Source organism: Delphinus delphis, chromosome 10 (genome assembly GCF_949987515.2).
Source record: "Delphinus delphis chromosome 10, mDelDel1.2, whole genome shotgun sequence".
Classification (NCBI taxonomy): Eukaryota; Metazoa; Chordata; class Mammalia; order Artiodactyla; family Delphinidae; genus Delphinus; species Delphinus delphis.
The window spans coordinates 65,193,126-65,217,731 of NC_082692.2; the positions used below are offsets into that span (position 1 = coordinate 65,193,126).

The window sequence follows — 24,606 nt, forward strand, 5'->3', positions numbered from 1 at the left end:
TAGGCTTGCCGCCAAGAAGCCTGAGGAGGAGAATGACCCTGTGTGAGTATGAGAGCCTCACCTAAGCCACTGCTCAGAGCAGCCATGGGGGAACTTCCCTGGTGGTCCAGTGGGTAAGACTCCACGTTCCCAATGCAGGGAGCCCGGATTCGATCGCTGGTTGGGGAACTAGATCTCGCATGCATACCGCAACTAAGATCCCGCACGCCACAACTAAAAAGATCCCACGTGCCGCAACTAAGACTCAACACAGCCAAAATAAATTTAAAAATATATTTTTTAAAAAAAGAGAATGGGGGCTTCCCTGGTGGCGCAGTGGTTGAGAGTCTGCCTGCCGATGCAGGGGACACGGGTTCGTGCCCCGGTCCGGGAATATCCCACATGCCGCAGAGCGGCTGGGCCCGTGAGCCATGGCCGCTGGGCCTGCGCGTCCGGAGCCTGTGCTCCGCAATGGGAGAGGCAACGACAGTGAGAGGCCCGCGTACAGCAAAGAAAAAAAGAGAGAACGGTCATGGGTACTGGCATCTACCCCAGCCAGAGAGGCCATACTGCATGGCAGCCTTTGGGCAGGAAAACAGCACAGGGCTCCAGGTGCTCTACAGCCCAGAGAGAGGTCAGTTTGGGTCAAGACTGGCAGGTGGGGTCAGGAAAGAACCACCCAATGTGTCTGCTCCGCAGGCCTACCCAACCTGGCCTTGCCAACACTCTTTCCCTACAGCTGTTTTCATGAGTATTTCTTTAAGTTTTGGAGAAAACAGCAATAAACACGTGCTCTCCCTCAGGACAACCTGGTGGCTCCCCCGCCATCCCACAGGGAGGATCCCGTCAGGACAGCCTCACCCCTGGTGGTGGATTGTGTGAATGCCCTGCTCACCTCTGCATTCCCGCTCTGGGTCACCCCAGTACCCATCCTGATACCAGGAGCACGTGCAGCTCCCAAATCCTGCCTGGCAGGGGCACTGACCCATGACCTGAAGGAAGAGTGTGTGGCCAGTCCACAGAAACAAAGAGCCTCCTCTGGGGGAGGAAGAAGGAAAGGAGAGCTCAGAGGCAGCACACAGTCGCCTCCTCTCAGCCTGTTCCTGCCCAGGCAGCCACTCATACCTGTGCTTGGCTGAGGGCTTCTCCCCTCCTGCTTCCTCTGGTCTGACCCCCTTGACCGGCGCCCACCTTGTCCCTACATTGCCAGCCTCGCCTCCCACAGACCGGCCCTCTGGGTTCTCAACTCCTGACCTGCTCCTCTGTGTCCTGAGTGGAGCACCCCACTGTTTCCACACGCTCACCCGCCGACTCCCACCCTCTCTTCACCAAGGACTCGAGAACACACTTCAGACCTCATCTCATTCAGACCTCATTTCATTCAGTCCCTGACGTCTCTCCTCCTGGAAACACTCGCTTCCCACGGCCATCCATCTCTGCCTGCATCTCCCAATCCTCCCCCTCCGCCCGTGCCTCTTCTGCCTCCTTCCCAGCTGCACCCGGCCCCACCCGTGCCACACTCGTTCTGCTTGCCATGACCCACTCACAGTGCTTCACCTACATGCCAACACACGGTGGCACGTGGGGTCGGGCCCACGTGGTCTCATGTCTGCTCATAGCTAATGTTGCACAAGAGCACACACAGCTGCTTGCAGCCACACACACTGCTGCTGGTAGTCACATTAACACTCACACTCACACCAGCCATAAATCACACCACAGGCACACACATTCACTCACACCTGGCCACTGCCACATGCTATGTGCGACAAGGGCTCACTCACTGGGTGATACACTGGCTGCAAAGTGTGTTGGGCACGGCGGCTGCAGGGCTCACGGCCTCGGGACCCACCCCCAGGTTCCAGAAGAGGGGGGCACAGCGGCTATAGTCCCGCCCCAGCGTGTGGGGGCAGCAGGGGCACTGCCCGCTGACCTGGTTGCAGAAGCAGGCTTCAGCCCCAGACAGGCACCTCGCAGGTATGGTGCCCTGGCGGCCACAGCCACAGCCCGGGGAGAGGAAGGGCTTGAGGAAAGAGAACGCACCCCCCACCTTGGGATACCCTCACCCATCCCACTCACACACCCATGCCGGCAGCCCCCTTGGTGCAGGGCACTGCCTTGGAAGCTAGGCCCGCAGTGGGCACAGCCAGGGCCATGGCTGTGGTGCTGACAGTGCTGGCAGTGTCCACTGTGGGGGTCACAGGCGGCTGGATCACGGGATCAATATTGTTGTTGCACTGGCAGGGCTGGCACAGACTCCTTCTGGGGTCATCTCCTGGCCAAGGGTGCCCAAAGTGGCCCAAGGAGCAGCGGTCGCAGCGGGGGCCTGGAGTGGATTGGGGTATGTGTGGGTTGTCTCAGTAGTCTTCCTGTACCTTTGGGGCCTCTGGGTCCCACTTAACCAGCCAAAAGGTCTGAGGTCCAGCCAGGAGGGCAGAGGACACAATAGCTATATTATGACCCATCTTCTTGGCTTACAAGTTCCATTACTATAATTCCTCAAGAATGGGAACTTCTTGAGGAGAGGAGCACGCCCTGCAGCTCAAACACACAGGTGACACTGGCAAAGATTTGCCTCGTGGACCTGATGGGATTGTGAACAAGTGAGCAGGGCCATGGGTTTGTCGCTGCCAACCATGCCTCACCTGCATAGCCAGATGCACAGAGACACAGGACGCATCCACTGGTGCTGTCCACATGGCAGGAAGTCCCATGATAGATGCCTGAGCCAGGGTGCCCAGGACAGAGGCAGGGCCAGCACTGCTGGCCTGAGCCCAGGGTGGGGTCTCCGTAGTAGCCATCCAAGCACCTGGGGGCAGTAGCACATGGAATGGGGCCTAGCCCACTCATCACGATCCCTCCCCAACCCTTCCAGTGGCAGCCTCACCTCTCACAGTGCTGGTCCATTGTGGCCCCGTGGCAGTCCTGGCAGACTCCTGTGAGTGGATGGCACAACTCAGCAGCTCCACTGCAGGCACAGGGTTGGCAGCATGGGAAGCCCCACCAGCCATAGAGGCAGTGGTCACAGCAGCGACCAGCAAGGCCTGCCCAACAGGGGCACTGCCCGTTCACAGGGTTACAAATGGCATTGGTGGCACCCTTGGTGTGGCAGCAGCACTCTGTGGGAAATGACAGGGCAATCAAGACCCTGTCTTGATTGGGCCCTGTCAAGACCCCAGACCCCACACCCACTGGCCCTGAGGGCTCACCACGGCAGCCAGTGGGCCGGAAGCCACATGTTCCAGGCCTGCAGTGGTCACAGGTACGACCATCAATGTTAGGGTGGCAGCAGCACTGCCCACCCAGCAGGGCACACTCGGTGGTCAGTGAACCCTGGGGGTGGCACTCACATGCTGCCAAGAGAAAGGGTAAGATCAGATGAACCTCATGGTGCCTCCTGCAACCCCCATCCTTCAGCCCCCTCAAGCCAGGGCCACACACTCACCAAGGCCACCCCCCTGGAACAGGGCAGAGATGCTGCAGACAAGGCGGGCACAGGCCTCAGGTATAGTGCTGGAGAGGCTCATCCTCGCTGCCTCCACGCAGCCCGCCTTGTGGAGCTCCTGCAAGTGCCCCGTGGCGCCAGGGTCCACAGACCTCAGTCCAGGCAACCCTTTCACCTGTGGCAGGAGCACAACCTACTAGGAAGGTAAAGGGTGGAAGGCAGGGGGTAGTGAACCCAGTCCCACTCACTAACACCTACAATGGAACTTCTGTACGTTGGCCCTCACAGCCCCTTCCCACCCCTTTCCTGTTTCTCTTTTGATTCTGTTTCTCCTTCCTCTCCAATAGCCCTGATCTAGTCCAGGCAATGCCACCTCTCATTCAGAATCATTGAAGTAGCTTCCCCCTAACAATCCATCCTCCCCATGTCTCTTGCCTGCTCAAATCCCTTCCAGGGCTCCCCATTTCCCCAGGATAAGCCCTTCGCCTGGCCCACAAGGTCCTGTGAGGTCTGGCACCTGCCAGTCTCACCTTCTATCCTTGGCATGTGCTTTTCCCCTGCCTGATTCCCCCTCCCTACACTCTCCACCTGTCTCAATCCTCTTGGTGCAACTCTATGTCTCCACAATCCCCTGTCCCCTGAGCCCACTGCATCCATATTGTCCTGCTAATTTGTGTCTCCACCCAGATGTGGGGTGGAATCCCTAGGATCTCACCAAATCCAGAAGGATGGTGCCCCCCTCCCAGGTCTCTGCACCCCCTTGGTCTGCCATAGTCATAGGGTCATGGAGTAGCGTGTTCCAGGTTCAAAGTGGAAAAGTCTGGATAGAAACACAGCTCTGCAGGGATGGGGGAGAGGAGTCAGGGTGGGGTAAGGAGGTCATGATCATGTGGTCCCAGGAATGTCCCATTTCCACTGTGCAGATATGGGGTCCAACATTTCATCATACAACCAATGGAAAAAGACCAACTTCTTAAACCCTGCCCTGTTTTAAATTAGGTCCCTGCTTTGATTGTTCTATGACATGATGGTATTCCATATTGGAAGGTTTCTACTTTGTTTGCGTATTGCTTTGAATGTGTTGGCTACATAACAGGGTCTTGGTATTTTGGGGGTCATGTGGTCTAGCCTACCTGTGTATCTGGGTCAAGGCCACCTGGAACAGCTGCTCTGAGGGCAGCAGATGGGCACAGCGGGTACTGCTGGGCTGGGATTGAGCATGGACCCTGACTAATGCCTGCCACTCTTCAGGTGCCTAGGGTTAGGGGTCAGTGGTCATAGAGCTGCCCCTACCCACCACCCAGCACCACCCATCCACCTGCCTGGCACCCATGCTACTGACCTGGGTCTCATAGCGTAGGACAATGTCACACTCCAGGGCAGAAGGCACTATGGGTGCCAGAAGAGAGAGGCCAGCCCCATCAACCACACGTGCAAAGTCTGAGCCAGTCCACAGTGTACAGCCAGCTCCCTGATGCAGGGGCAGGGGCTCCTTTGGGGCCTGGATGTGAGACACTGACTCCCAGGTCCAGACCACTCCAGGACCTAGGACCCTCAGGATTTAGATTCCCATTCCTCTAAGACCCCAGGGACTCATAGCCCCAGGGCTTGGGCCCATCCCAACTAAGACCTAGTGGCCTGTGACCCAACCCTGTTCCTCACACTCCTTACCTTGGGCAGCTGGTATTTGTAACAGGCTCACCTGGCAGGGTGGAGGCATATCGAGGGACACACTGTCTCTGAAGTCGGGGCCTGAGCCAACCAGGGGAGGTCCCTGGGGCTTGTGTACAGTGAGGAGGAGCAGGCTCGGGGGCTCCCTGTGGGCAAGTCAGGTGTCAGTGTCCTCCCACACTGTCCTGGGTGAGGATTTTTTTGTCCGCGCCGTGCAGCTTGTGGGATCCTACTTCCCCGAGCAGGGATCAAACCCTCGCCCGAGGCAGTGAGAGCTAGGAGTCCTAACCACAGGATTGCCAGGGAATTCCCTGTCCTGGGAATATGGACTCCATCCAAGACACCAAACTTCTGACCATGCTGATGCTGCCTCACTTGGACCTGCCTCACCTTCCTAACCCTGTCTGGCCTCTTCTTCCAACTAGCTCTCTCTGGACACTCTCTCCCTCCCCTGAGCACCAAGGTGTGAGCCTTGATTTCCTCCTGCCCCTGCCCTTCCTGGACACTCACAAGCAGCTGGGGGTCAGCAGGCTGGAGGCCCAGACCAAGCTCAGCTTCAGTAGTGGCCTGGTCGAGGCCAGCACAGAAGTACCCAGACCAGTGTTCACAGCAGTGGTGGAGACAGAGGTGGGGACGGCAGAGGCAGAGGCCCTCCCTTGCAGAACACCTGAGCCAGCGTAGGGGTGGGGACGGGACAGAGTCAACTCCCAATTCTTGTCCCTTGACCTGGACCCCCAGTCCCTGCCTTGTACCCCCAAAGTCACAGTCACAGGGCCGACAGCCTAGAGAGTCACTACTCAGACCCCAGAAGTTGGGCTATAAGAGAGAGTAGGTGGGTGGAGAAAGGACAAGAAGACCTGGGCAAGGAGAGGAGGGTCAGGAGCCTGGAAGGCCATATGCTGGGACTGCTCATTGCAGGAAGAAGCAACGGTGAGCCCAGGGCTTTAATGCTCTTCTGCCTCTGGCTGAGAAGTGGAGAGGAGACCCTGGTGTACTCCTGCACGGCTTCATGGAGGGGAGGTGAGAGGTAAGATGAGGTCACAGCCAGGGGTAAAATAAAAGTTAAACAAAGGATTTGTAATGTTCAAGGAGAGGCAAGAAGGGGATACACTGAGTGTCCCTTCAAACACTTTTGCTGTGAAACACCTTTAAATTCAGTGCATAATACTGTTGCAGCTCTTTTAAATGCTTTTCTTTCTTTTGTTCCTAAAGATCCCACCTGAGGGCATGCGCTGGTTCAGCTAGCCAAGGTGGCACTGACTCTAGTGACCAGATCAGGAAGTGGCACCAACCCACCAGCAAGGCTTAGTCTGCAGTCACACTGATTACGACCTTGTACTTGTCAGCTTCTAGGAGCCCAGCACCCAAAATCAAGGTCAAATCAGAAGGTGGGTCAAACCTCACCAGACAACGGCTGCAGTCCCATCCAGAGACAAGGCATTTGCAGTGATAGGCACCACTGGAGAGATCACAGGCATGAGTGCCAGGGATGCAGCCCTGGGGATTGCACCTGCAGGCTAAGGCACAGGGCTGTCAGGGTGCTAATGAGTGCTGCAGGGGTAGGTAGGTGCATGCGTTATTAGGGCAGTAATTGGGGGCAGAGCAAGGAGGACCTGGTGGTGGGGGTCCACTCTGAGGGTCACTCACACTGGCAGCCCTTTGACTGTGAGCTCAGGCCGTAGTGACCAGGCCAGAGGAGTCACAGCACTGGCCCCACAAGTGAACTTTGCAGCGATACTGCCCAGAGAGGAGGTCCAAGGTTTCATCTGTGTGGGCATCACACAAACCACTTTCCAGGGCACCCAAAGGGTTGCAGTCACAGGCTAGATCAGGGGTCAGAAGTGTGGACAGAGTCAGGTCAGAGGTCACCATTGAAACTGAAGGAACAGGGTCAGAATTAGGATTGGGGGTTGGAGGGCTCACGTTTGCAGGAGTGAAGGGAGCAGGGAGCCTCCCTGGGATCTCGGTGGAAGAAGGGCTGGCAGAGCTCACAGCGGCACCCAGGTGTCTTGTGTTGACATGCATCACACATACCTCCACTCACATTGCTAGATGCGAGATACAGGGCCATGTCAAAGTGACAACTGTGGGCATGCCCATGACACTCACATTCTGGAGCAGAACAAGGAAGGTGGATATGGAGTGGGCTGGCCTGGCAGGCATGGGGGTGCCCAGGCTCTGCTGCCTGCCATGGGTGGTCCTGGTGGAGGTCCTGGCAGTGCTCACGGTGGGTACCAGCTCTGTGGTGGCAGCAGACACAAAGGCCACGCACCTGGCAGGGAGGAGGGCAAGACGAGTCTACCCCAGTCCCCCAGCTTGCCCTCCCACCAGCCACAGGATGCCCCTCCTACGGTACTCACCATGCCTTCCATGTTGGGTGGGACCCTGGGTGCAGGCCTGTACTCAGAGGCATGGCCATGGCACAGGCAGCTGCCTTGGACCACAAGCTCAGAGGGCATAGTAGTAGAAGGGGTGTCCCTTGAAGCCCCCCTGGGGCCTGTCACCCAGTGTGTGCAGTTTGAAGTTCGCACGGAGGTTAGTCACATGCAGGAGCTCTGGAGACAGATTGAGAGCCCTCAGGTACACTGGTTGTTACCCCTCTATGGCTGAGATAGAGAAGGAATTGGTGGGGGTCTCTCCCTTCTCTACATCATTGCAGCCACCTCCTCCAGCACCCATGCTGTAGGACTCTCCCATCCCTGCTCCCCTGATTATACCATTTTAGGATGACCACAGCCTAATGGTGATTATCCCACCTCTGCACTGCTCCAGACCTGATATCACTCCTGAGCTGAGACCTGCATATCCCACTGCTTCCTGGACACCACTTTCTGGTATCTCTAGATATTGGAAACCTGCTTCCCTAAGGCAGTAAAGGATTCCAGTCCCCAGCCCATCATTAGAAATCAGCTTATTATCCAGCCAAACCACATAAGGTATGTTTATTTATTGACTGCCTTTCTCATTTCTATGTCAGCTCCAAGACAGATAACTTGTCTATCTGCTCACCACTGAGCAAGGCCCAGAAGATGCCTGGCACACAGTGGGGCTCCATGGGCACTTGTTAGATGTACACATGGATGGAAAGATGGGGCCATGGCTCCTCTTGCTCCTCACAGCTTAAGTCAGCTACCAAGCCGAGGCCACCTCCTGTATCTCTTTGCCAGAGCTCCCCTTTCTCTTGATCAGAGGAACACACAACAGCTGCTCTAGGCCCTAGTAAGGCCGGGGGCGGGGGTGGGGGGCGTGTGTGTGCACGCATGCTCAGGGTAAGTAGTTGGTAATAATCGAAGTCAAGGTGGGTGGAGAATGTGGAATGTAGAGAAAAAGCTACTTTGGGGTTTGTCCTCCTGCTCTGGTACTCTCCTGGCCTGGCTCTGGGCTGCCCTGCTGGGTTATGATTATGTCTCTCTAGTCCTTTAACAAGACTTCTGTTTTACAAGGAAGAGGTCACACCCAGAGACGCCCTGGCGCCACCTGGAGGCAGCTTCAGGAACGCAGGGTACCAATCAAGGCCAGGGTGATGAATCAAAGTGGAGAGGGCAGACAGGGGGCCGTGATGGGGAACAGTGACAGTGGCTCACAAAGGGGAGAGTTATGAGGTACAGTGTGATAGGAGCAGAGGTGGGGGACAAAGATTGGGCTGGCATGGCCAGCAGTGATGACCACAATGGGGTCTCACAAAGGAATTCAGCGATGGGGCAGAGATAAGGGACAGAGATGAAAACTGCTACCCAGGCCAGTCCCTATGCACTGGGCACAGGTATGGGGAACATGGGACAGGAATGGGGAGCCGTAACAGCGACCATAATGCAGCAGAGCTGGGAAACAATCCTTGGGGGACTGGGCTGGCTTGCCCGCCACCCTGCCCTGCGGTGCGCATACCCGGGTAGGACCTCACTTCCCACCAGGGGGTATCTGGTTTTCCCAAAAAAGGAGTACAGGACTGGCTGTGGGGATAATTACCCTGAACCTTGGTATTATTTGGGTTCTCCACCAGAATGGCTGGATCCAGAACTTTGAAATTATCTAAGAAGCAAGCCTGAGCTTCTGGCTTCATCCCAGGGCCTAACCCCCCTTCCTCTGGGCCTGACCTCTCCCTCAGTGGAAGTCTCGATGTCTTAAGTAATGCTGCTCACAGATGAGGTCACTGACTCTGTGGCCAGGGGCAAGAGGAATCCCAGGAAAGAGGCCTAAGCAGTTGTGGGCAAAGTAGCGGTACATGTGCCAGAAGTGGCCATGGTCCACTGAGCGCTCAAGGAGCAGAGCCAGAATGTCTGGGGATAGGAGGGGGTCCTTGGGTCACCAGTGGCAAACATCACCAGTGGCCATCAGGTCAGGAGGCAGAGAATAAGCTTTCAGTCTCGGGCAGTGGGTCACCTTGAAAGTCATGATGAGGTGGGTAAAGTAAAAGGCATCTTCTAGGTCCAGCTGGTGACATTCTCAACACCTGTAACCACAAGGGCTGATCAGTGGCCAGGCCTTGACCCTGATCCCAGCCCTGCACACATGGGCACACAAGGACCCTCACCACGCTCTGCTCGCCACCAGGTCCTTTTGCCGCCAGGACTACTCTGGGAGATCACGTTCTCAATGCCATGGCTTTTCCAGTCCCGAGAGTCACAAAAGCAGCAATTCTCAGCATCCTGGAGGGATGCCCAATGAGACTGACTAGGCAGGAGGTGCCTGGTTGGCCACAACCCCCTCCAAAATTTCACAGCACAGGCCTCTCCCTCTGGGTCTTGTCAATGACCTGAACTCCCACAGGTGCTGAACCTGCCCAAGAAAATCCAAGATGCCATCTCCAGAGCCCGTACCCTCCTCCCTACCTGTAGGTTACTGACAATGCAGTAGAGTTCAGGGCCATGGAGGCCACAGGTGGATGAGGTTCGAAGGTTCTGGCCACAGCCAATGATCAGGTTGCTGGTAGGTGGGTAGCAGCTGCCGCCTGAGCAGCCGAGTGGAGGAAGTTTGTCTGGCACGTCCCGGGCAGTTGCTCTGGGAGCCTGGACTGGGAGGGGCAGGGTCTGAGTATAGAGATCCTAGGGGTACGCGCCCCACCTCACCCCATCCCACAGGGAGGCCCGATGATTTCCTCTCCCCCTCCAGATGGCTCTCAGGTAGAGACCACCTCTCACCCATTGGTAGCGGCAGCAGCAGAGCTGAAAGGGGGGGCTAGCCCGGCTGGGGGTCCTGGGCTGTCGGAGCTAGAATCAGGCCAGAGAGAGAGAATACAGAGTGTGCCCCTAGCTGGGCTGCCCTTAAGGATCTAAGTGTGGCCCTCAGGTCCTTCCCCATACTCACATGGTAGATGAACTCAAGGATGCCAGAGGCAAGGAGCATGCATGGTTGTGGAGTCATGGTGCAGCTGGGAGAAGGGGCAGGGGGGGTGTCCCCAGAGCCTGGGAAACCAAGAGAGGCCGTGCCCAGGGAAAGGATATTAAGAGCAGTCACCAGATGCAGAAGAAAGGTGGGGAGGGGGGCACCAAGAAGCAGAGTTTCTCTACAGGTCCGCCATCCAACGCAGCTGCTGCTGGTGCAGCCAGGGTTCAGACTAACCCTCAGAGACAGAAAAGATCCAATTCTCATTCAAATGAGGCTTCCACCCCTGGCTCTGAAAGGCTGTTCGTCTCCAGGAGCCTCTGGAGAATGTATCCCCCTCCCCGCCAGCCCCAGCCACTGCCTTTCAGGCTGGGCAGACAGTGATGGATTGGCAGATGGGCAGGGAGCTACTTTTGTTCAGGGCTCAGGGCTCTGTCCCCTCTCCAAAGCAGGAAGAACCAATAATGTCTGAACATACAGGCCCCTGTTGGAAGACATGCTGAGGCTGGACCTGGGAATAGAGCACTTGGAACCCAGGCAGGAAGCACTGAGAGGCAGTGTGGAAACTCTCCATGCTCAGAGACTGCAGCACTCCACCCATCCAATATAATTCCTTGGTCAGTGAGGGGACTCTGTGGCCCTACAACCCAGAGCTACCCTGGCCCCTGACTCAAGCCCCAACCCCTTGCCACCAACTGGGGAAGTCGACGATAGTCCCTCTCCTGAAAGAAGCAGAGAAAAGAGTAGGCAGAAGTACTTCAGCCGATTTAGGCCCCGCCCTGCCCCAGACAAGCCCACACAAAGCTCCAAGGTTTCAGCCAGAGTAGACTGGAAGACAAGGCCAGGCTGTCTGCACCTCCCCTTCCCTGGCCTAAAAACCTGCAGGCTGCAAGTTTCCCCACAGAGCCACCTATTGTCCTCCTCCAAGGGAGCATCCGGATTATCAAACCAGGGCAGCCCCAAGGGGAGGTGTCCCACCTTAGAGTGGCTCTGCCCCTGCCCTCAGGGGCCTGGAGGCTGCCCTTCACTCACATTCATGACCTTCCCTGGGCTACCAGGACCCTCTCTGGCATTCCTGTTCCTGGGGCTACCTTTTCTAAACACCCAAGCTGGCCTACCAGCAGTCACATATACAAAAAAAGACCATGGAGTGTGGGCAGGGAGACTGGAAGGTGGAAAGGTATAAAACGTGATAGATGGAATAGTGGACATACAACTTGAAGAGTAACAAGTCACAGTGCATCGCGCCATGACACCATCCCTCCCACCCGCCCACCCCACTCCATATCCTCCAGTCTCTGAAAGGAGGCTGGTGGCTCTCAGGGCCCTGGAGAGGCACCCAGAGTCTTTAGGGTTGTGGAATCCATGGGCATTGCACACTGTGCCACTGGCCACACAGACAACTGGGCTCAGTTTCCCCAAACGTTGCTACGTGAAGGAATCAGGGTGCTGAGTATGGCAACAATGGCTGAAGTCGTATTACAGGGGAAAGGTTCACACGGAGGATCCGTTGAGCCTGCTGCCGCACCTCATCATCTGAGGACTGCCTGTCCACCTTGATGGCCCGGAATTGCAGCAGCTTTGCCGTTCCAGGTCCTAGCCATACCTTAGGGGATTGGGGCCCAAGCCGTGTTCTCTTCTGGGGAGGAAGATCCTTTGTCTCCTCAGTCCTTTTCCTCTTCTGTCCCACAGGCTCAGGGCAGCTTTTCCGGCCCCTCCTTGCAGTCCTGGCCTGAACAGACCTTTTTGGCCTGCCCCTGCCCCTGGGCTGGGTCCGAGCCACCTTGGCCCTGGCCCGCACTGCCTTGGCCTTGGCCCTGGCCCGCACTGCCTTGGCCTTGGCCCTGGCCCGCACTGCCTTGGCCTTGGCCCGCACTGCCCTGGCCTTGGCCCTGGCCTGCACTGCCTTGGCCTTAGCCTTGGCCCGCACTGCCTTGGCTTTGGCCTTGGCCTTGATCCGTGCTGCCTTGGCTTCTGCCCGGGCCTTGGCAGCTTTGGCTTGTGTTCGAGCCACCTTGGCCTGGGCACGGGAAGCTTTGGCCTGGGCTGTTTTGGTGCCCAGAGCACAGCCACCTTTCATTCGTGGGCCACTGAGGGAACCAGAGGCTTTGTAAATCTTGCTCTGGGGCCCAGTGCCTTGTCGGGGTCCAGCTCTGGGGCCTCTTCGAGTCAGACACTTGGAGCCCTTGCTTGTGGCTTTTCTGGGAGCTTTGGGCTGGGAATTCCCCAGCCTCTTCCCTGGACCTTTCCGCAGCTTCAAGGGAGAGTCTGCAAGTGAGAGCTGCAGTGACTGTGCCTTGTGCTTGGCACCCAAGCAGGGCATGGGAGTCTTGAGTGGAACCAGGGCCTCAAGGACAACGGAGAGCCGCATGGCAGGGTAGACACCTGGATAGAGGTGGGTGGGAAAGCCCACTGCTGCACCCCGGGCACGGCTGGCACTTGACTGCTTCAGGGAGCTCAGTAGCAGGTTGGTGGTGGCATGCTTGGCGAGGGCTGGTGTGGATGCTTTGGCCAACCTGCCAGACAGTGGCATGGGGAGCAGCGTGGCCCGGCCTGCAGGCAGCCGCATGGCAGTTCGGGGAGCACTGGCTGGAGGTGATGTGGCAGCTGGGGTGGGGGCACGAGCTTGAAGCTTTGTCTGGCTTGGGGGGTTGGCTGTGCACGAACTATAGCCATAGACATCACCGCTGCGCAGGATGGTAGGTTGGAAGCCATCATCCCGCAGGCCCTGCAGGAAGGCCACAAGCTGGGCCTCAGTGGCACTGAGATCCTGGCTCATGGGGTTAAAGACAAGCAGCGCTTCCTCCAGGGCCTTCTTCCCTGCCGTGGAGATCCGCGACCAGGAGTGCACAGCTTTCTCCTCCACATGCTGCACCACCACGCTCATGGCATTAGGCACTGCAGATCTGCCTGGGTATCCGCAAACCAGCGCTTGGCACCTCCAAGGCAAAAGGAAGAGTCAATAAGAACAGCACCGAGACAGGGGCCAGGACAGGTAGATAGGTCAATCAGGGCCAGCAATCTTCACAATAACATCTATTGACACAGAGGGGCCTGGCCAGAGTGAGCCACTCCTTGGGGCAAAACCCTGGTCTTCTCCACCTATCACGGTGGAGGGTTGGGGGGTAGAGGTGGGGGACTCATATGGGTCAGAGGCAGCTTCTTCAGGATACATGCCCATAAGCTCATCAGAGCCATCCAACCCGCTGACGGGCCCCTGGAAAGATCTGGGCTTGGCCAAATTCCTAGTATTAGACTCAACACTGGGAATACAGGCAAATATCTCTGTCTTCCAGGAGCCCTGTACAGAAGGCAAGATAGAGATACCCTCAAGGTTCTTGGGAATGCACACTGGCACACAGCTCAGCTTGCCAATGGGTAAGGGAAGGATTCCCGGGAGAGGAATATTCATGTGGGACATGAATGATGAATAGGAAAGGACCAGATGGAGATGGAGCAAAAAGGGCAACAGCCAATGCAATGGCTCCAAAGTGAGAAAGAGTAAGGCAAACTTGGTGTGACTGGAATCTGTGGTCAGGGCTGGGAGGTCTAGCTGGAAAAACAGGGGACAGCAGGGTAATACAAGCTTTGAATGTTCCTTGAATGCTGGCCAAAGGGCCCAGACTTACATCCAAAGTCCATGACGATCTCTGTTCCTACAGCTGCTGCTGTTCAGGTGCCCAGGGGTGGACCTCCCTGCCCACCAGAAGTTCTGCTTTCAGAGTTCCCAGACAGTCCACTCAGAGGTCCAATTCCTAGCACTAGAGCCATGGAGACCAACCCCAGGGAAAAAGCCAGACTCTCCTTCAACAGAAACTAAAAAGATGAGTAGCAGGTACTAATAATACATCTCTAGGCAATCAGGCAGCCTGGCGCCAGGCAGCCAGACCAAGAGCCCAAGGTCTGGGAGCCAATGACTCCGAGTAAGATGGTTAATAAAGTGGACCCTAGAGATCTGAACTGTCCTAACTAGGGCTTGGAAGAAGACTTTGGTACAGCCCATTTAGAGCTGTCTGGGAAGACCCAAGTTGTCCCAGGCTTCTCTTTAAAAGCTGTAGGCCGTCAATCATGACTAACATCTGGTCTAACCCATCACTGAGGGGTCCCAGAGACAGCTCCGCAGCTGCACAGGAGAATTAAAAGATCAGCTGGGATCAGGCAAGTCTCTGGGGCCAAGAGGTGAGTCTGTGCAGCTTCTTCCTCCCCCTAGTGGAGCAGAAGTTTTCAGAATTCCCTGGAGGAAGTGCCCTGGGGCTCTTTGTTTGGAAACATTCTTGGATCCTCAGGTGTCTCGGGCACTTCCCCTCTCCAGAGGCCATTCTCCAAGTACAGTCCTTACACATGACTTTAGTTCTCTTTTTTCCCAAGGGGTGTAGTTCCCAGGGCTGTGAACTGTACAATAAGGAGAGACCTGTTACCTCCAGGCACAGATATTGGGGGTGAACTGGGGGCTCTTCCGCTCAGGTCGGCCTGGGCCCTTGGGAGGGGTCTCCTGGGCTTTCCAAGAGGCTCCGGAAAACAGAGACTGCAGCCCGACCCCTGACTTCCCTTCACAAGTGTCCCCGGGGCAGGCCGGGGAAGCTGATGAAAAGATGCAGGACGGGAGCGGCCCTAACCAAGCGAAACTGGGGCGGGGGCAGATCAGGGCCCTCAGGCTGGGAGTCCGCGTCCCTGAGACCCAAGCCGACGGTAGGAGCGGGGGGCCTTAGAGGAAGCGAAATGCACAGGACAGGCGGTGAGAGCGCGACGGGGTCGCACAGCCCCAGGGTGGGGTCTTTGGGCACGGGGTGGGGGTTGGGGGTCTCGGCCGGGCCGGCGGAGGGCGCTGGTCCCGAAGGAGCCGGCCACCCGGCCCATCCACCCTGCCGCCTCGCGGACGACCCCTCCGCGGCGTGGCTAGGCCCACGGCCCCAACCTACCGGCGCCGCCGCGGGGACCCTGGACGCGCCTCTGCGCCGCCTCCGCTGCTCCAACATGGCCGCCTGCTGCGCACCGGAAGTGCGCCGCGCTTCCGCTTCCGGGACCTGGCCCGCCCTAGTGACCCTTGACCCCCCGAGACCCCGTTTCCCCCAAAGTCTGGGGGCTGGACAAGCGGAAACCAGAGAAGACTTCCTGGAGGAGGTGGCAGAGGGGACCGCTCTAAACCCTTGCGGACCTGTGCAGGGGTGTGAGGGGCAGAGGCGCTTTCGGCCGCTGCCCCAGGCAAGACTGCACCAGACTAGCATTGGATTAGGGGCTCGTCTGACACCTTCTCTGAGGGGCTTGATGGTGGAACGACATGTGGGAGGGATTTTTGGCAAGGTCCAAGCTATCCTTCACCCTTTTAGTCCTCCCGCAGCCACTGGCAAGGCCCACCTCTGTCCCAGGTGCCTGAACAGAGGGTGAAAGAGGAGTGCGCCCTGCCTGAGAGTGTCCCTCGGGAGCCTCTTTGTACCTCCTCTGAGGGCAGCAGGCCTTCCCCTGTTCCTGAGAGTGGGCTCACTGCATGTGGTATGAAAGGCTGGTTTGCACACATTTGTGGCAAATAAGCTCAAAGCTGGGCATGTCCAATCTGAGAGTCCCAGCATACCAGTGTGGGCCTGAGTGTACTTGCTTAGGAGCATGCCCACAGGTGTGGTGGGAGGACCCTGGTCCAGCCTTAGCTCCCTCAGTGGTAGAAAGCCCTCCCTAAAGTCTTAACTCTTCCCCAAATCCCTGCTTTTTTGGCCTAAGAGATTGGGACTTCTTTCCACCTGTACAGTCTTTCCACATGTACCCTGGGGCCAGCAGAGGGGTGACGGTTACAGGGCTCACTACCCAAGCAGCATCAGATGAGAGAACATAGGTAAAAATTAACCTTAGGAGTCTAAAGGGTCAGAATGGTCTCTATTGCTCTGACCAAAGGCACTTCTTGGTCAAGGGCCCCCAACTCCAGGTTGGGAGTCAACCTGGAAGTCCTGGTTTCATGGATGAGATGGTGGGGGCATCTGTACTTGGGTCAGAGCCTGAGCTAAGAGGCAAAAATATTGTCATAACTCTTGGACCTGACATGTACAGTGGTGTAAATTTGGTAGCTGGGGGGCAGGTGGAAGCCTATGGGCAGTCACAGAGTGTGACTGGATGCTTCATTTGGGGACTGGTTGATAGCCCTCCTCACTCCCCATAAAACCCCAGGATCCTCTACCTGATCTATGCTTCCCTGCCTCTACAGAGGGGTCTGGGCACCCCTAGAGAGAAACACTCACCCCACCCTAGGCCTCACCTTGTGCACCTGAGCTTCTCAGGGCCTCAGCCCTGATGGTGGGGTCCTCAGTGCCTTTAAGCATAGCCAAGATATCCAGCAGGAAATGCAAACTCTCCTGGTCCTCTGGGGTCAATGCTTCTGGCCTCTTGTATTGGTAGAGAGAAGGGAAGGATGGGGTCTCAAGGGCCAGGGTCTCGGGGTTGCAATCAGGAAGTCCCACCTTAGCACTCCCAGTCCCCAACTGAGGGTGAGCCCCATCTCTGCCCCATCCATGGTTGAGGATTAGTTGTTCACTCTTAGGACCAATCCAGCCTCATCTTCTGCCCAAGTTGTCTTCTATAGCTTCTCTAAAGCCAGCAGTGTTGGCCCCCCATGTGCAGGTGGGGCCAGGCCTGTGTAAACAGAAGCCACTTCCATGAAGAAGCAGAGTCCAGCCTCCAGGGATGACATGGGCCTAGGTGTGTCCTGGAAAGAGGATACCTCTCTGGTGATATCCAGCCTAGAGGTCAGCGCAAAGTGGAAGACAAAAAAAGGTAGGTCCATCCCTAGTCTGTGTCCCTTCCACACATTAGAACTGTGGGGATGATATGGGTTCAGGGAAATGGTCTGGGGTACCTAGCTTCCTGAGGGGAGGCTGATCCTTTTGCCTCTTGGTACCCAGAATGTCCCAGATGGAACTCTCTGGGATCATTAATCAGGGCCAAGTCTGACTTGACCTGGACTTTGGTGGATGCTGACCATCCCAGGCATAACTGGGATCAGATGAGATGAGGTTGGAGAGACCACAGGGCCGTCCCAGGATCCAGCCCTTCCTCTCTATTTGGCATCTTTTATATCCCTTAGTGATGGACCCTAGACCCATATCCACCTGAGCAGAGAGATCTGGTGAAGATCTAGATGTGAGTGAGGCCAGTGGCCTTGGAGAGATCACCCCAGGAGGGAGTCTATGTGCCAGGGAGAAAAGCCAAGGCTGGGTCTTGAGGAGGCACTTCCTGGGGAAGGAGAGGAAGCAGAGCCTGTAAAAGCCTCCGAGGGGCAGGACAAGCAGCAGGAGGAAGCCAAGGTCACAAGGGTGGGTGAGGCTTTGAAGAGGCCAGAAAGATTTCAGTTGAGAAAAAGATGATAGCCGCCCCACCCTGCCCCATTTTAGCTATATGGTGTTCCATGGTGACTTTGGCAATACCAAGTTTTGGGGAGCAGTGGTAGCAGTTATAAGATGGCCAACACCAAGGCAATGGAAACTGTGAGAGAAGATGACTTCAAGAGTTTGACTGGAAGGAAGGGAACAATGGAAGGACTTGGGGTGCTGGGAGGTATCTAAAGGCAGGAGGCTTTTATGTGCTTAATTACTGGAAAGGAGAGGGGAAGGGGCCTGGAAAGGGAACAGTGGGAAGTGTGAGGGGGTCTGCAGGACAGTGTGAATACCCTATGGAGGAAGGTACCAGTGACTGGCCTAACTGAGGAGCATGTTGGGGGCAGAGTGGAGTGGGAGGATGAAAGCCTTCTAGCCAGGATCTGCAACCAGCCTTGGCACCATTTCCATGCGGGCCGTCCAACTCCATCTGCCAGCCCCTGAAAGGGACTGAAGACTCTCTCTCTGGTCAGAATGCTCTGCCCACACTCTAGGCTGGCCAGAAGTCAGGCAGGCTAGGGTATTCATGTCTCCAAGTTGCTCTCAACCCATGACTGATGGAGATTTGAGAATGAATACCTTAGCATTCCCTTGCTCTGATGGGAACAATAATGTGAGGCCCATGTTCTACAATGGCTCCCAGAGTCCCCAGCAGGATTTGGTCCTTGTTGCTCACAGTGGGAACTTGTTTGATGACACACCCCTTTATTGGCTGCTTTCCCTGTCTTCTTGCCACTCCTCTACTGGTGCTTCTTGTCCTCATCTCCCACATTAACTATATGCACTTGTATCTCAGTCTCCTGGTGTGCTTCTGGAGAAAGTGAGGCAGACGCTGTCCATGAAAGAGGGACAAATGGTAGCAAACACAATCACGAGGACTTCTTCTCATAGGTGACCACTGACCTGTACAAATGGGCCCCTAGCTCACAGACTTAGCCAGTACTCTTGATGCTCAGAAGATAGGATGGGCCAGGGTCTGGGTCTGAGGTAGGTCTGCCTCTGTCACACCAACTTGTTCTTGCCTGACCCCGGAGTTGGCTAGAGGCAGGCCCAGGACCCTGAAGATGGACAGTCACAAAGTGCCTTGGGTCCCAGAGTAGCCCAGGCCTCAGGCCCTGCAGAATAAGCCCAGAGTGACCTGCCTGGGAGGTCCCCTGGCCTCTGACTCTTCATCACCTGCTCTGTTACCCTCCCCCACAAAAATTGCCCCCACCCATGCCTGTGGAAGGGCCTGTCAAGTACGGGGGCTGGCACTTTCTGCTCCTCCACCCTCTGCTACCCTCAATGTGCACCACAGAACCTGTTCTGTGCCCTCATCAGTGCTTGGGGAAGGGCGACCCCACCAAAGGCCCAGGACATACCCTAAGAGGCCTCCAGGGGGCGCCGCCGCGAAGCCTGTCGTGGGCTCTTCGGAGCGCAGCGGTGGTGGGCAGGCGCCCGCTTCTCAAGCCCCCAGGTTCTGCTGGCCCGCCCCTTCGCCGGTGCTCGCAGGCTGGGTCCTGCTGAGAACGGCCCCCACCATACACGTGTCGTGCGGCCCACCGCTTCTTCCTTTCTCCCCCAGTCCGAGGTCGGACCCCAAATCCTGGGCAGGCTCAGCGTCCACATGTCCGTCTGTCTGTTCACCGGTTTCCGTGTGACCATGGGTCGGCGCGCCCTGCTCCGGCCACGGCAGGTGCGGGGTTAAAGCAGGGGGGAGGTTTTCCCGAGTCGGGAGGGGGGACGAGGGGCGGACCCTGTCCAGCCCCGCCCCGCGCCGGAGAAGAGCCGGAGCCCCGCCGGAGCCCCACCGGAGCCCCACCGGAGCCCCGCCGGAGCCCGGCCTCAGACCCAGCCAGATCAGGCACCAGCGGAACCGGAACCGCGGACCCTGCGCCCCGGCGGCGCCGGAGCCCCGGCCGGTGAGTCCCGCGGGAGCCGCGCTCAGGGGAAGTTTAGGGCGCGGGGTGTAGAGCCCCAAGCGCGCTCGCTCGGACCCGCCCCCCCTTCCGCGAGCTGGAAGTTTGGGGCCGGGAGGCCCTCGCGCCAGGAGGCCCTCGCGCCAGGGGTCCCAGGAGCGTGCCTCCCCGCGGGAAAGGAGAAGCCAGGGAACTTGGAATCTGTGAAGTCCAGCTGCCCATTTCTGCTGGCAACGCCCTGGACTCTGGGAACCTAGAGTCCAGTGCTCGTGAGTTCCCAAAAATCATCCCCCTCCCCGTCCCAGACACCAAGAAGGCAGGCCTCTGGGGACTTGGCATGGGCAAACCCCTGAGGGTAGATCTTGAGGGGAAATGTGGGACTCTGGCCTCCAGCCCCTCCCCTCCCAGTCTCAAACACCCTGATCTTGGCCTTTGCTGGTGGGAATGGATGCAGTCTATGGAATGGCTCCCAAAGGGGTTTTAAGGATACCCTGGACTCTGATCCCTGGCAGCAGGTTGGAGACCCTGATGGCTGCCCAGAGCACACTGGAAGCCAGTAAGGGGGAGGGTACAGTAAAACTCCACTGATGCAGAGCACCAGGGTGAGGATTGTTGAGGCAAAGGGAAGGGGGCTAGGGTGGAAAGTCCTATTCTAGTCACCTTACCTCCCACCTAGACCTAGATTCAACCGGGGAGCAACTAGGTGAGGGCAAGGTATGGGAGGAGAATCCCTCAAGCCCCATAGCAAGTTGGGAAGTTGCCTGGGTAACTGGGAGACTGCCCTCCTTCCCACTCCAGGAGGACCTCCACATCAGTGCTAGGCAGTGGAGGTGTGTCTTCCCTCTGCTTTTCCCACCAGCAATTTTGGGCCAGGCTGCTCATCTGTACCCTGAGGGGCTGGTCAGTGGCTCTGACCCTTTGTTTTCCCTCTTTTCTCTAGGTGAAAGCAAAGTCCTTGGACTGGCCCCACACTCCCTTGTAGCCCTGGTAGAGTCAAGATGTGGCCCCATCATGCCCTTCAGTGAGGCCTGCAGCCTGAGCAGATAGCATGGCCTGCCACTGGAGGTGAACACCATGGCTACAGGAGGTGGCCGGGCCTTTGGTTGGCAGGTGTTCCCACCCATGCCCACCTGCCGGGTATATGGTACAGTGGCATACCAGGATGGGCACCTGCTAGTGTTGGGGGGCTGTGGCCGAGCTGGACTGCCTTTGGACACTGCCGAGACATTGGACATGGCCTCACATACGTGGCTGGCACTGGCGCCCCTGCCCACTGCCCGGGCTGGTGCGGCTGCTGTGGTACTGGGCAAGCAGGTGCTAATGGTGGGCGGTGTGGATGAGGGCCAGAGCCCGGTAGCTGCTGTGGAGGCCTTCCTGGCTGACGAGGGCCGCTGGGAGCGTCGGGCCACCCTACCTCAGGCAGCCATGGGGGTTGCAACTGTGGAGAGAGGTGAGTGGCCTCCCAAGGAAGGTCCCTCAGGTGCCCCAACACCCTCCATTCTTTCCTGACTTGGTCCCTTACCTTCAGAGATTGGGCAAGAGCTGTAAATTTTGCCTGGGTGCCCTGGACATGGCTTTGTTTCTTGTACCCTTCCCTACCTAGCTCTGAGCTGGGCTGGCAGCAGCCTAAACTGCCTTTTCCAGCTGTGAGGTGGGAGTCAGAGCCCAGGCTAGCCACCAGCATGATGGGAGGCCCAAGCCACCTCCCTGCCCCATTCCTCCTCTGTGAGAGACAAGGAGGGGTGGCCCAATGACTCCCACAGGTATAAATAGTCTGGGAGAGGGGGATGGGAGCAGGGCCTTGGCTCAGAGCCCGGCAAGTGCTTAAATTCCTCGCACCACACAAACAAACAAGGGAGACTGAGATGGACAAAAGCCAAGCTGGCCTGGAGGCAGTTGCCATGGAAGCCCCTAGCTAACTGGCTGTCTGCCCAAGGCCCCCACACATGCCCCCAGCTGACCCTGAGAGTATAACAGGGCAAGAACCTACTCTAGTGAAAGGGCAGGGTACAGAAGTGCTGGCAGAAGGCTTGTGGACAGCACCCCCATCCTGCAGGCCCAAGCTCCTCTCCCAGCCCCCCAGCTGATCCCCAGAGCCCCCTCCCCAGTCTGAGCTCCATGCTGAACAGATCTCCATATGGCCCCCACCCTCCTTCCCCCAGGAGAGTCCCTACATTGTGGCCTCCAGGTCTGACCACCAGTCCTGCTTGGATGCCAGATGTGGTTGCCATAGCGTCTCCAGGGAGACAGAGACGGCTTATAATTAGATTGGCTGCCTCCTGCTCTTCACTTGAAGGGGCCCTGGCCAAAGTGAGAATCCTAGCTCTCCCAGCCCCCACTCCAGGCAGGCAGGAGGGTTTCTGCTGCCAGGGAGGGGTACCATAAATAGGTTTGTCCTAAGCCACCTCCAGGCCTGACCAGGGCTGTTGTCAGGGTGGAGTGCTGTGGCCAGGCCCAGGGATAGTCTGTATTACTCTTTTCTCTGCAGATGGTATGGTGTATGCACTGGGGGGAATGGGCCCTGACACAACCCCCCAGGCCCAGGTTCGGGTGTATGAACCCCGCCGGGACTGCTGGCTTTCGCTGCCCTCGATGCCCACACCCTGCTACGGGGCCTCCACCTTCCTGAACGGGAACAAGATCTATGTCCTGGGTAAGGACCTGGGGATGTGGAAAATTGGCCTAAGTCCAAAAGCACTTATCCGTATAGGTTGGCTGGGATCAAGCTTAATCTGGGTTGGTGGGACAAGAGAAGTTTTGTTGGTTTGAGCCAGGGTTGCTCTGAGGCTCTGACCTCTGGTGGTCCTGCTGAGGCTGGAAAACCAAACCCCAGTGCCTAAGGATCTTTGCGGTTGATCTGTGCTCTGGTGTGCACACAGCTGGGTATGGGTAGCTGGGGTGGGCAGTGGTAAAGGCTCAGCAACCTGGTAAAGGAAGAGGCTGCCAGGCCTCCTGGGCTGCCTCCCAGGTGCCCCAATTCCATTGGCAGGGGGCCGCCAGGGCAAGCTCCCAGTGACTGCTTTTGAGGCCTTTGATCTGGAGGCCCGTACCTGGACCCGACACCCAAGCCTGCCCAGCCGCCGGGCCTTTGCCGGCTGCGTGATGGCCGAAGGCAGCGTCTTTAGCCTGGGTGGCCTGCAGCAGCCCGGGCCCCACAATTTCTACTCCCGCCCACACTTTGTCAACACTGTGGAGATGTTCGACCTGGAGCATGGTGAGCAGTGGCTGGTCTGGGCTATTCTCCCACTCTCCATGGGATGGAGGGGTGCAGTGTGTGTGAGGGGGCTAGATCTGACCTCCCCTCCCCTGCAGGGTCCTGGACCAAGCTGCCCCGAAGCCTGCGCATGAGGGATAAGAGGGCCGACTTTGTGGTTGGCTCACTTGGGGACCACATCGTGGCCATTGGGGGCCTTGGTGAGTCTCTGTGGGGCTAGGGATAGGAGGGGAGCCCAAGACAGGAAAGAGTAGCCCCCTGCGTGAGTACCACCTCCTGCCCTTCTCTAGGTACTCCAGGGGTCATGGCTTTGTGAGCTTCCCTTTTCCAATCTGTAAAACAGTCAGTGGGTGGTCTGCCTGGCTCAGCTTTTGGGGTGTCTCTCAGCACCTAACTGTGGGTTCTGTACCAGCAGGGGCCTAGGAGATAAAAACAGGACAAATGACCACTGAATGAATGGAGAAATAGAAATGTGAATAAATAAATGAATGAGTGATGAAATGGGGGCAATGAGTAGCAACGCATGGATAGCCCATCCTGGGGTAATGCATGCTGGGCCATGCTCTGAGCTCAGGGAGAAAAAGAGCTGGAGCCCCTGCAGCCTGTGCCCTTTACAACATCTGTCTTCTTCCTGCAGGAAACCAGCCGTGCCCTCTGGGCTCTGTGGAGGGCTTCAGCCTTGCACGGCGGCGCTGGGAGGCACTGCCTCCCATGCCCACAGCCCGCTGCTCCTGTTCTAGTCTGCAGGCTGGGCCCCGGCTGTTTGCCATCGGGGGTGTGGCCCAGGGTCCCAGTCAAGCTGTGGAGGCACTGTGTCTGCGTGATGGGGTCTGAATGCCTGATGGGACCTGTCCACTGGAGCAGTTCAGTGCCAGAAGCAGATGTCTGTGGTTCCTTTTGCTGCTGAGAAAGCTCACTGTGGCTCTGTGGGATGAGGGAGGCACAGGGTGGGGCACTTGAGACACCGTGTCTGGGACTTGGGGGTGGCCTTCATCTTTAGCAAAGGACACACATACCTTTATACCCACCTTTACTCCCTTTCATTCACGGACCATGCCCAGCTCCACCCTTGCTCTGGAACCTACTGGGCCCTCTGTCCAACTGGGAAGTGGGGGAGGGCAGAGCTGGCCTCCTGCCCTACAGGTCAGTGCCTACCTGGAGTTGATCAGGCCCTCCCCAATGGCTGTTCCTGAAAAGTCCTAGCTGTCAGCCTGCCTTGAAGGCCCTTGTGGACTCAGAAGAGGTAAGAGAGGGTGGGAAAACAGAGGGGTACAGGAGTGGATGTGGGGACTTCCAGAGGGCCAGAAGAATGGTGGCTTTGGGCCCTTTACACTGCTGGCTGTGTGACCTTGGGCAAGTCATTTCACCTCTCTGTGCCTCAGCATCCTCATCTATAAATGGGGATCTCTGAAACCTTCCTGCCCTACCTACCTCACAGGGCTGTTGTGAGGATCCAGGGAGTTCAGATGTGGAAGTAAAAGTGCTGCTAAATCTGGCTTATGGCCTCTGGTGTGGACTCCTGCGTTGCCCCTGAGCCCCTGGCCCTCAACTTTCTCAGGGGATGAGGGTCTAGAGGAGCCTTTAGGACCTGGCCTCTGCCCCCAAAGTGTCCTGGTGTCTTAGTCCCACTTAAGCCTCAGTTCTCTGTTGGTGACGTAGGATGACCCCCCATCCCCTATTGCCCTGGCTGTTAGAGGGCACTCACAGCAAGACCATAGAAGA

The 24,606-nt window shown here is 57.4% G+C and overlaps 4 protein-coding genes across 5 annotated transcripts; 1 reads left to right on the top strand and 3 right to left on the bottom strand.

The window, feature by feature from the left end:
* Positions 1-302: 302 nt before the first annotated feature.
* On the bottom strand, positions 303-5,144 carry LOC132432901 (laminin subunit beta-1-like). The gene is made up of 8 exons (XM_060023773.1): positions 5,096-5,144; positions 4,767-4,813; positions 3,425-3,599; positions 3,189-3,332; positions 2,867-3,098; positions 2,625-2,788; positions 2,059-2,305; positions 303-1,017 (listed from the first exon to the last, which is right to left on the bottom strand). The coding sequence occupies exons 1-8, from the start codon at positions 5,142-5,144 to the stop codon at positions 837-839; spliced, it is 1,239 nt and encodes a 412-aa protein (XP_059879756.1). The 3' UTR covers positions 303-836.
* Positions 5,145-6,935: 1,791 nt separating this feature from the next.
* On the bottom strand, positions 6,936-10,456 carry LOC132432902 (laminin subunit beta-2-like). Its single transcript, XM_060023774.1, is given in 7 exon segments — positions 6,936-7,367; positions 7,456-7,546; positions 7,548-7,650; positions 9,627-9,741; positions 9,925-10,101; positions 10,234-10,302; positions 10,400-10,456. Coding segments are annotated over 7 exon segments (987 nt in total). The 3' UTR covers positions 6,936-6,992.
* Positions 10,457-11,701: 1,245 nt separating this feature from the next.
* On the bottom strand, positions 11,702-15,423 carry CCDC71 (coiled-coil domain containing 71). Of its 2 annotated transcripts, none has more exons than XM_060021440.1 (2): positions 15,337-15,423; positions 11,702-13,356 (listed from the first exon to the last, which is right to left on the bottom strand). In XM_060021440.1, the coding sequence occupies exon 2, from the start codon at positions 13,302-13,304 to the stop codon at positions 11,859-11,861; it is 1,446 nt and encodes a 481-aa protein (XP_059877423.1). In that variant the 5' UTR covers positions 13,305-13,356; positions 15,337-15,423; the 3' UTR covers positions 11,702-11,858. The 2 variants fall into 2 exon arrangements, with proteins under 2 accessions (XP_059877423.1, XP_059877422.1); XM_060021439.1 differs by lacking the exon at positions 15,337-15,423 and adding an exon at positions 14,047-14,170.
* A 3,776-nt stretch (positions 15,424-19,199) lies between these two features.
* Positions 19,200-24,374, top strand: KLHDC8B (kelch domain containing 8B). The gene is made up of 6 exons (XM_060021441.1): positions 19,200-19,673; positions 20,611-21,120; positions 22,159-22,323; positions 22,660-22,884; positions 22,983-23,084; positions 23,522-24,374. The coding sequence occupies exons 2-6, from the start codon at positions 20,745-20,747 to the stop codon at positions 23,716-23,718; spliced, it is 1,065 nt and encodes a 354-aa protein (XP_059877424.1). The 5' UTR covers positions 19,200-19,673; positions 20,611-20,744; the 3' UTR covers positions 23,719-24,374.
* The last annotated feature ends 232 nt before the right edge of the window (positions 24,375-24,606 follow it).

Excerpts from the sequence above, each read along its gene's own strand:
- LOC132432901 (XM_060023773.1), bottom strand. The coding sequence starts at position 5,144 with ATGCCTCCACCCTGCCAGGTGAGCCTGTTACAAATACCAGCTGCCCAA. Across the intron at positions 4,814-5,095 it reads ACAAATACCAGCTGCCCAAG|TGCCTTCTGCCCTGGAGTGT; the intron begins GTAAGGAGTGTG and ends TGGCACCCATAG. Across the intron at positions 2,306-2,624 it reads CTGTGCATCTGGCTATGCAG|GCCCCCGCTGCGACCGCTGC; the intron begins GTGAGGCATGGT and ends AATCCACTCCAG.
- KLHDC8B (XM_060021441.1), top strand. The coding sequence starts at position 20,745 with ATGGCTACAGGAGGTGGCCGGGCCTTTGGTTGGCAGGTGTTCCCACCC. Across the intron at positions 22,324-22,659 it reads GAACAAGATCTATGTCCTGG|GGGGCCGCCAGGGCAAGCTC; the intron begins GTAAGGACCTGG and ends TTCCATTGGCAG. Across the intron at positions 23,085-23,521 it reads CGTGGCCATTGGGGGCCTTG|GAAACCAGCCGTGCCCTCTG; the intron begins GTGAGTCTCTGT and ends TTCTTCCTGCAG.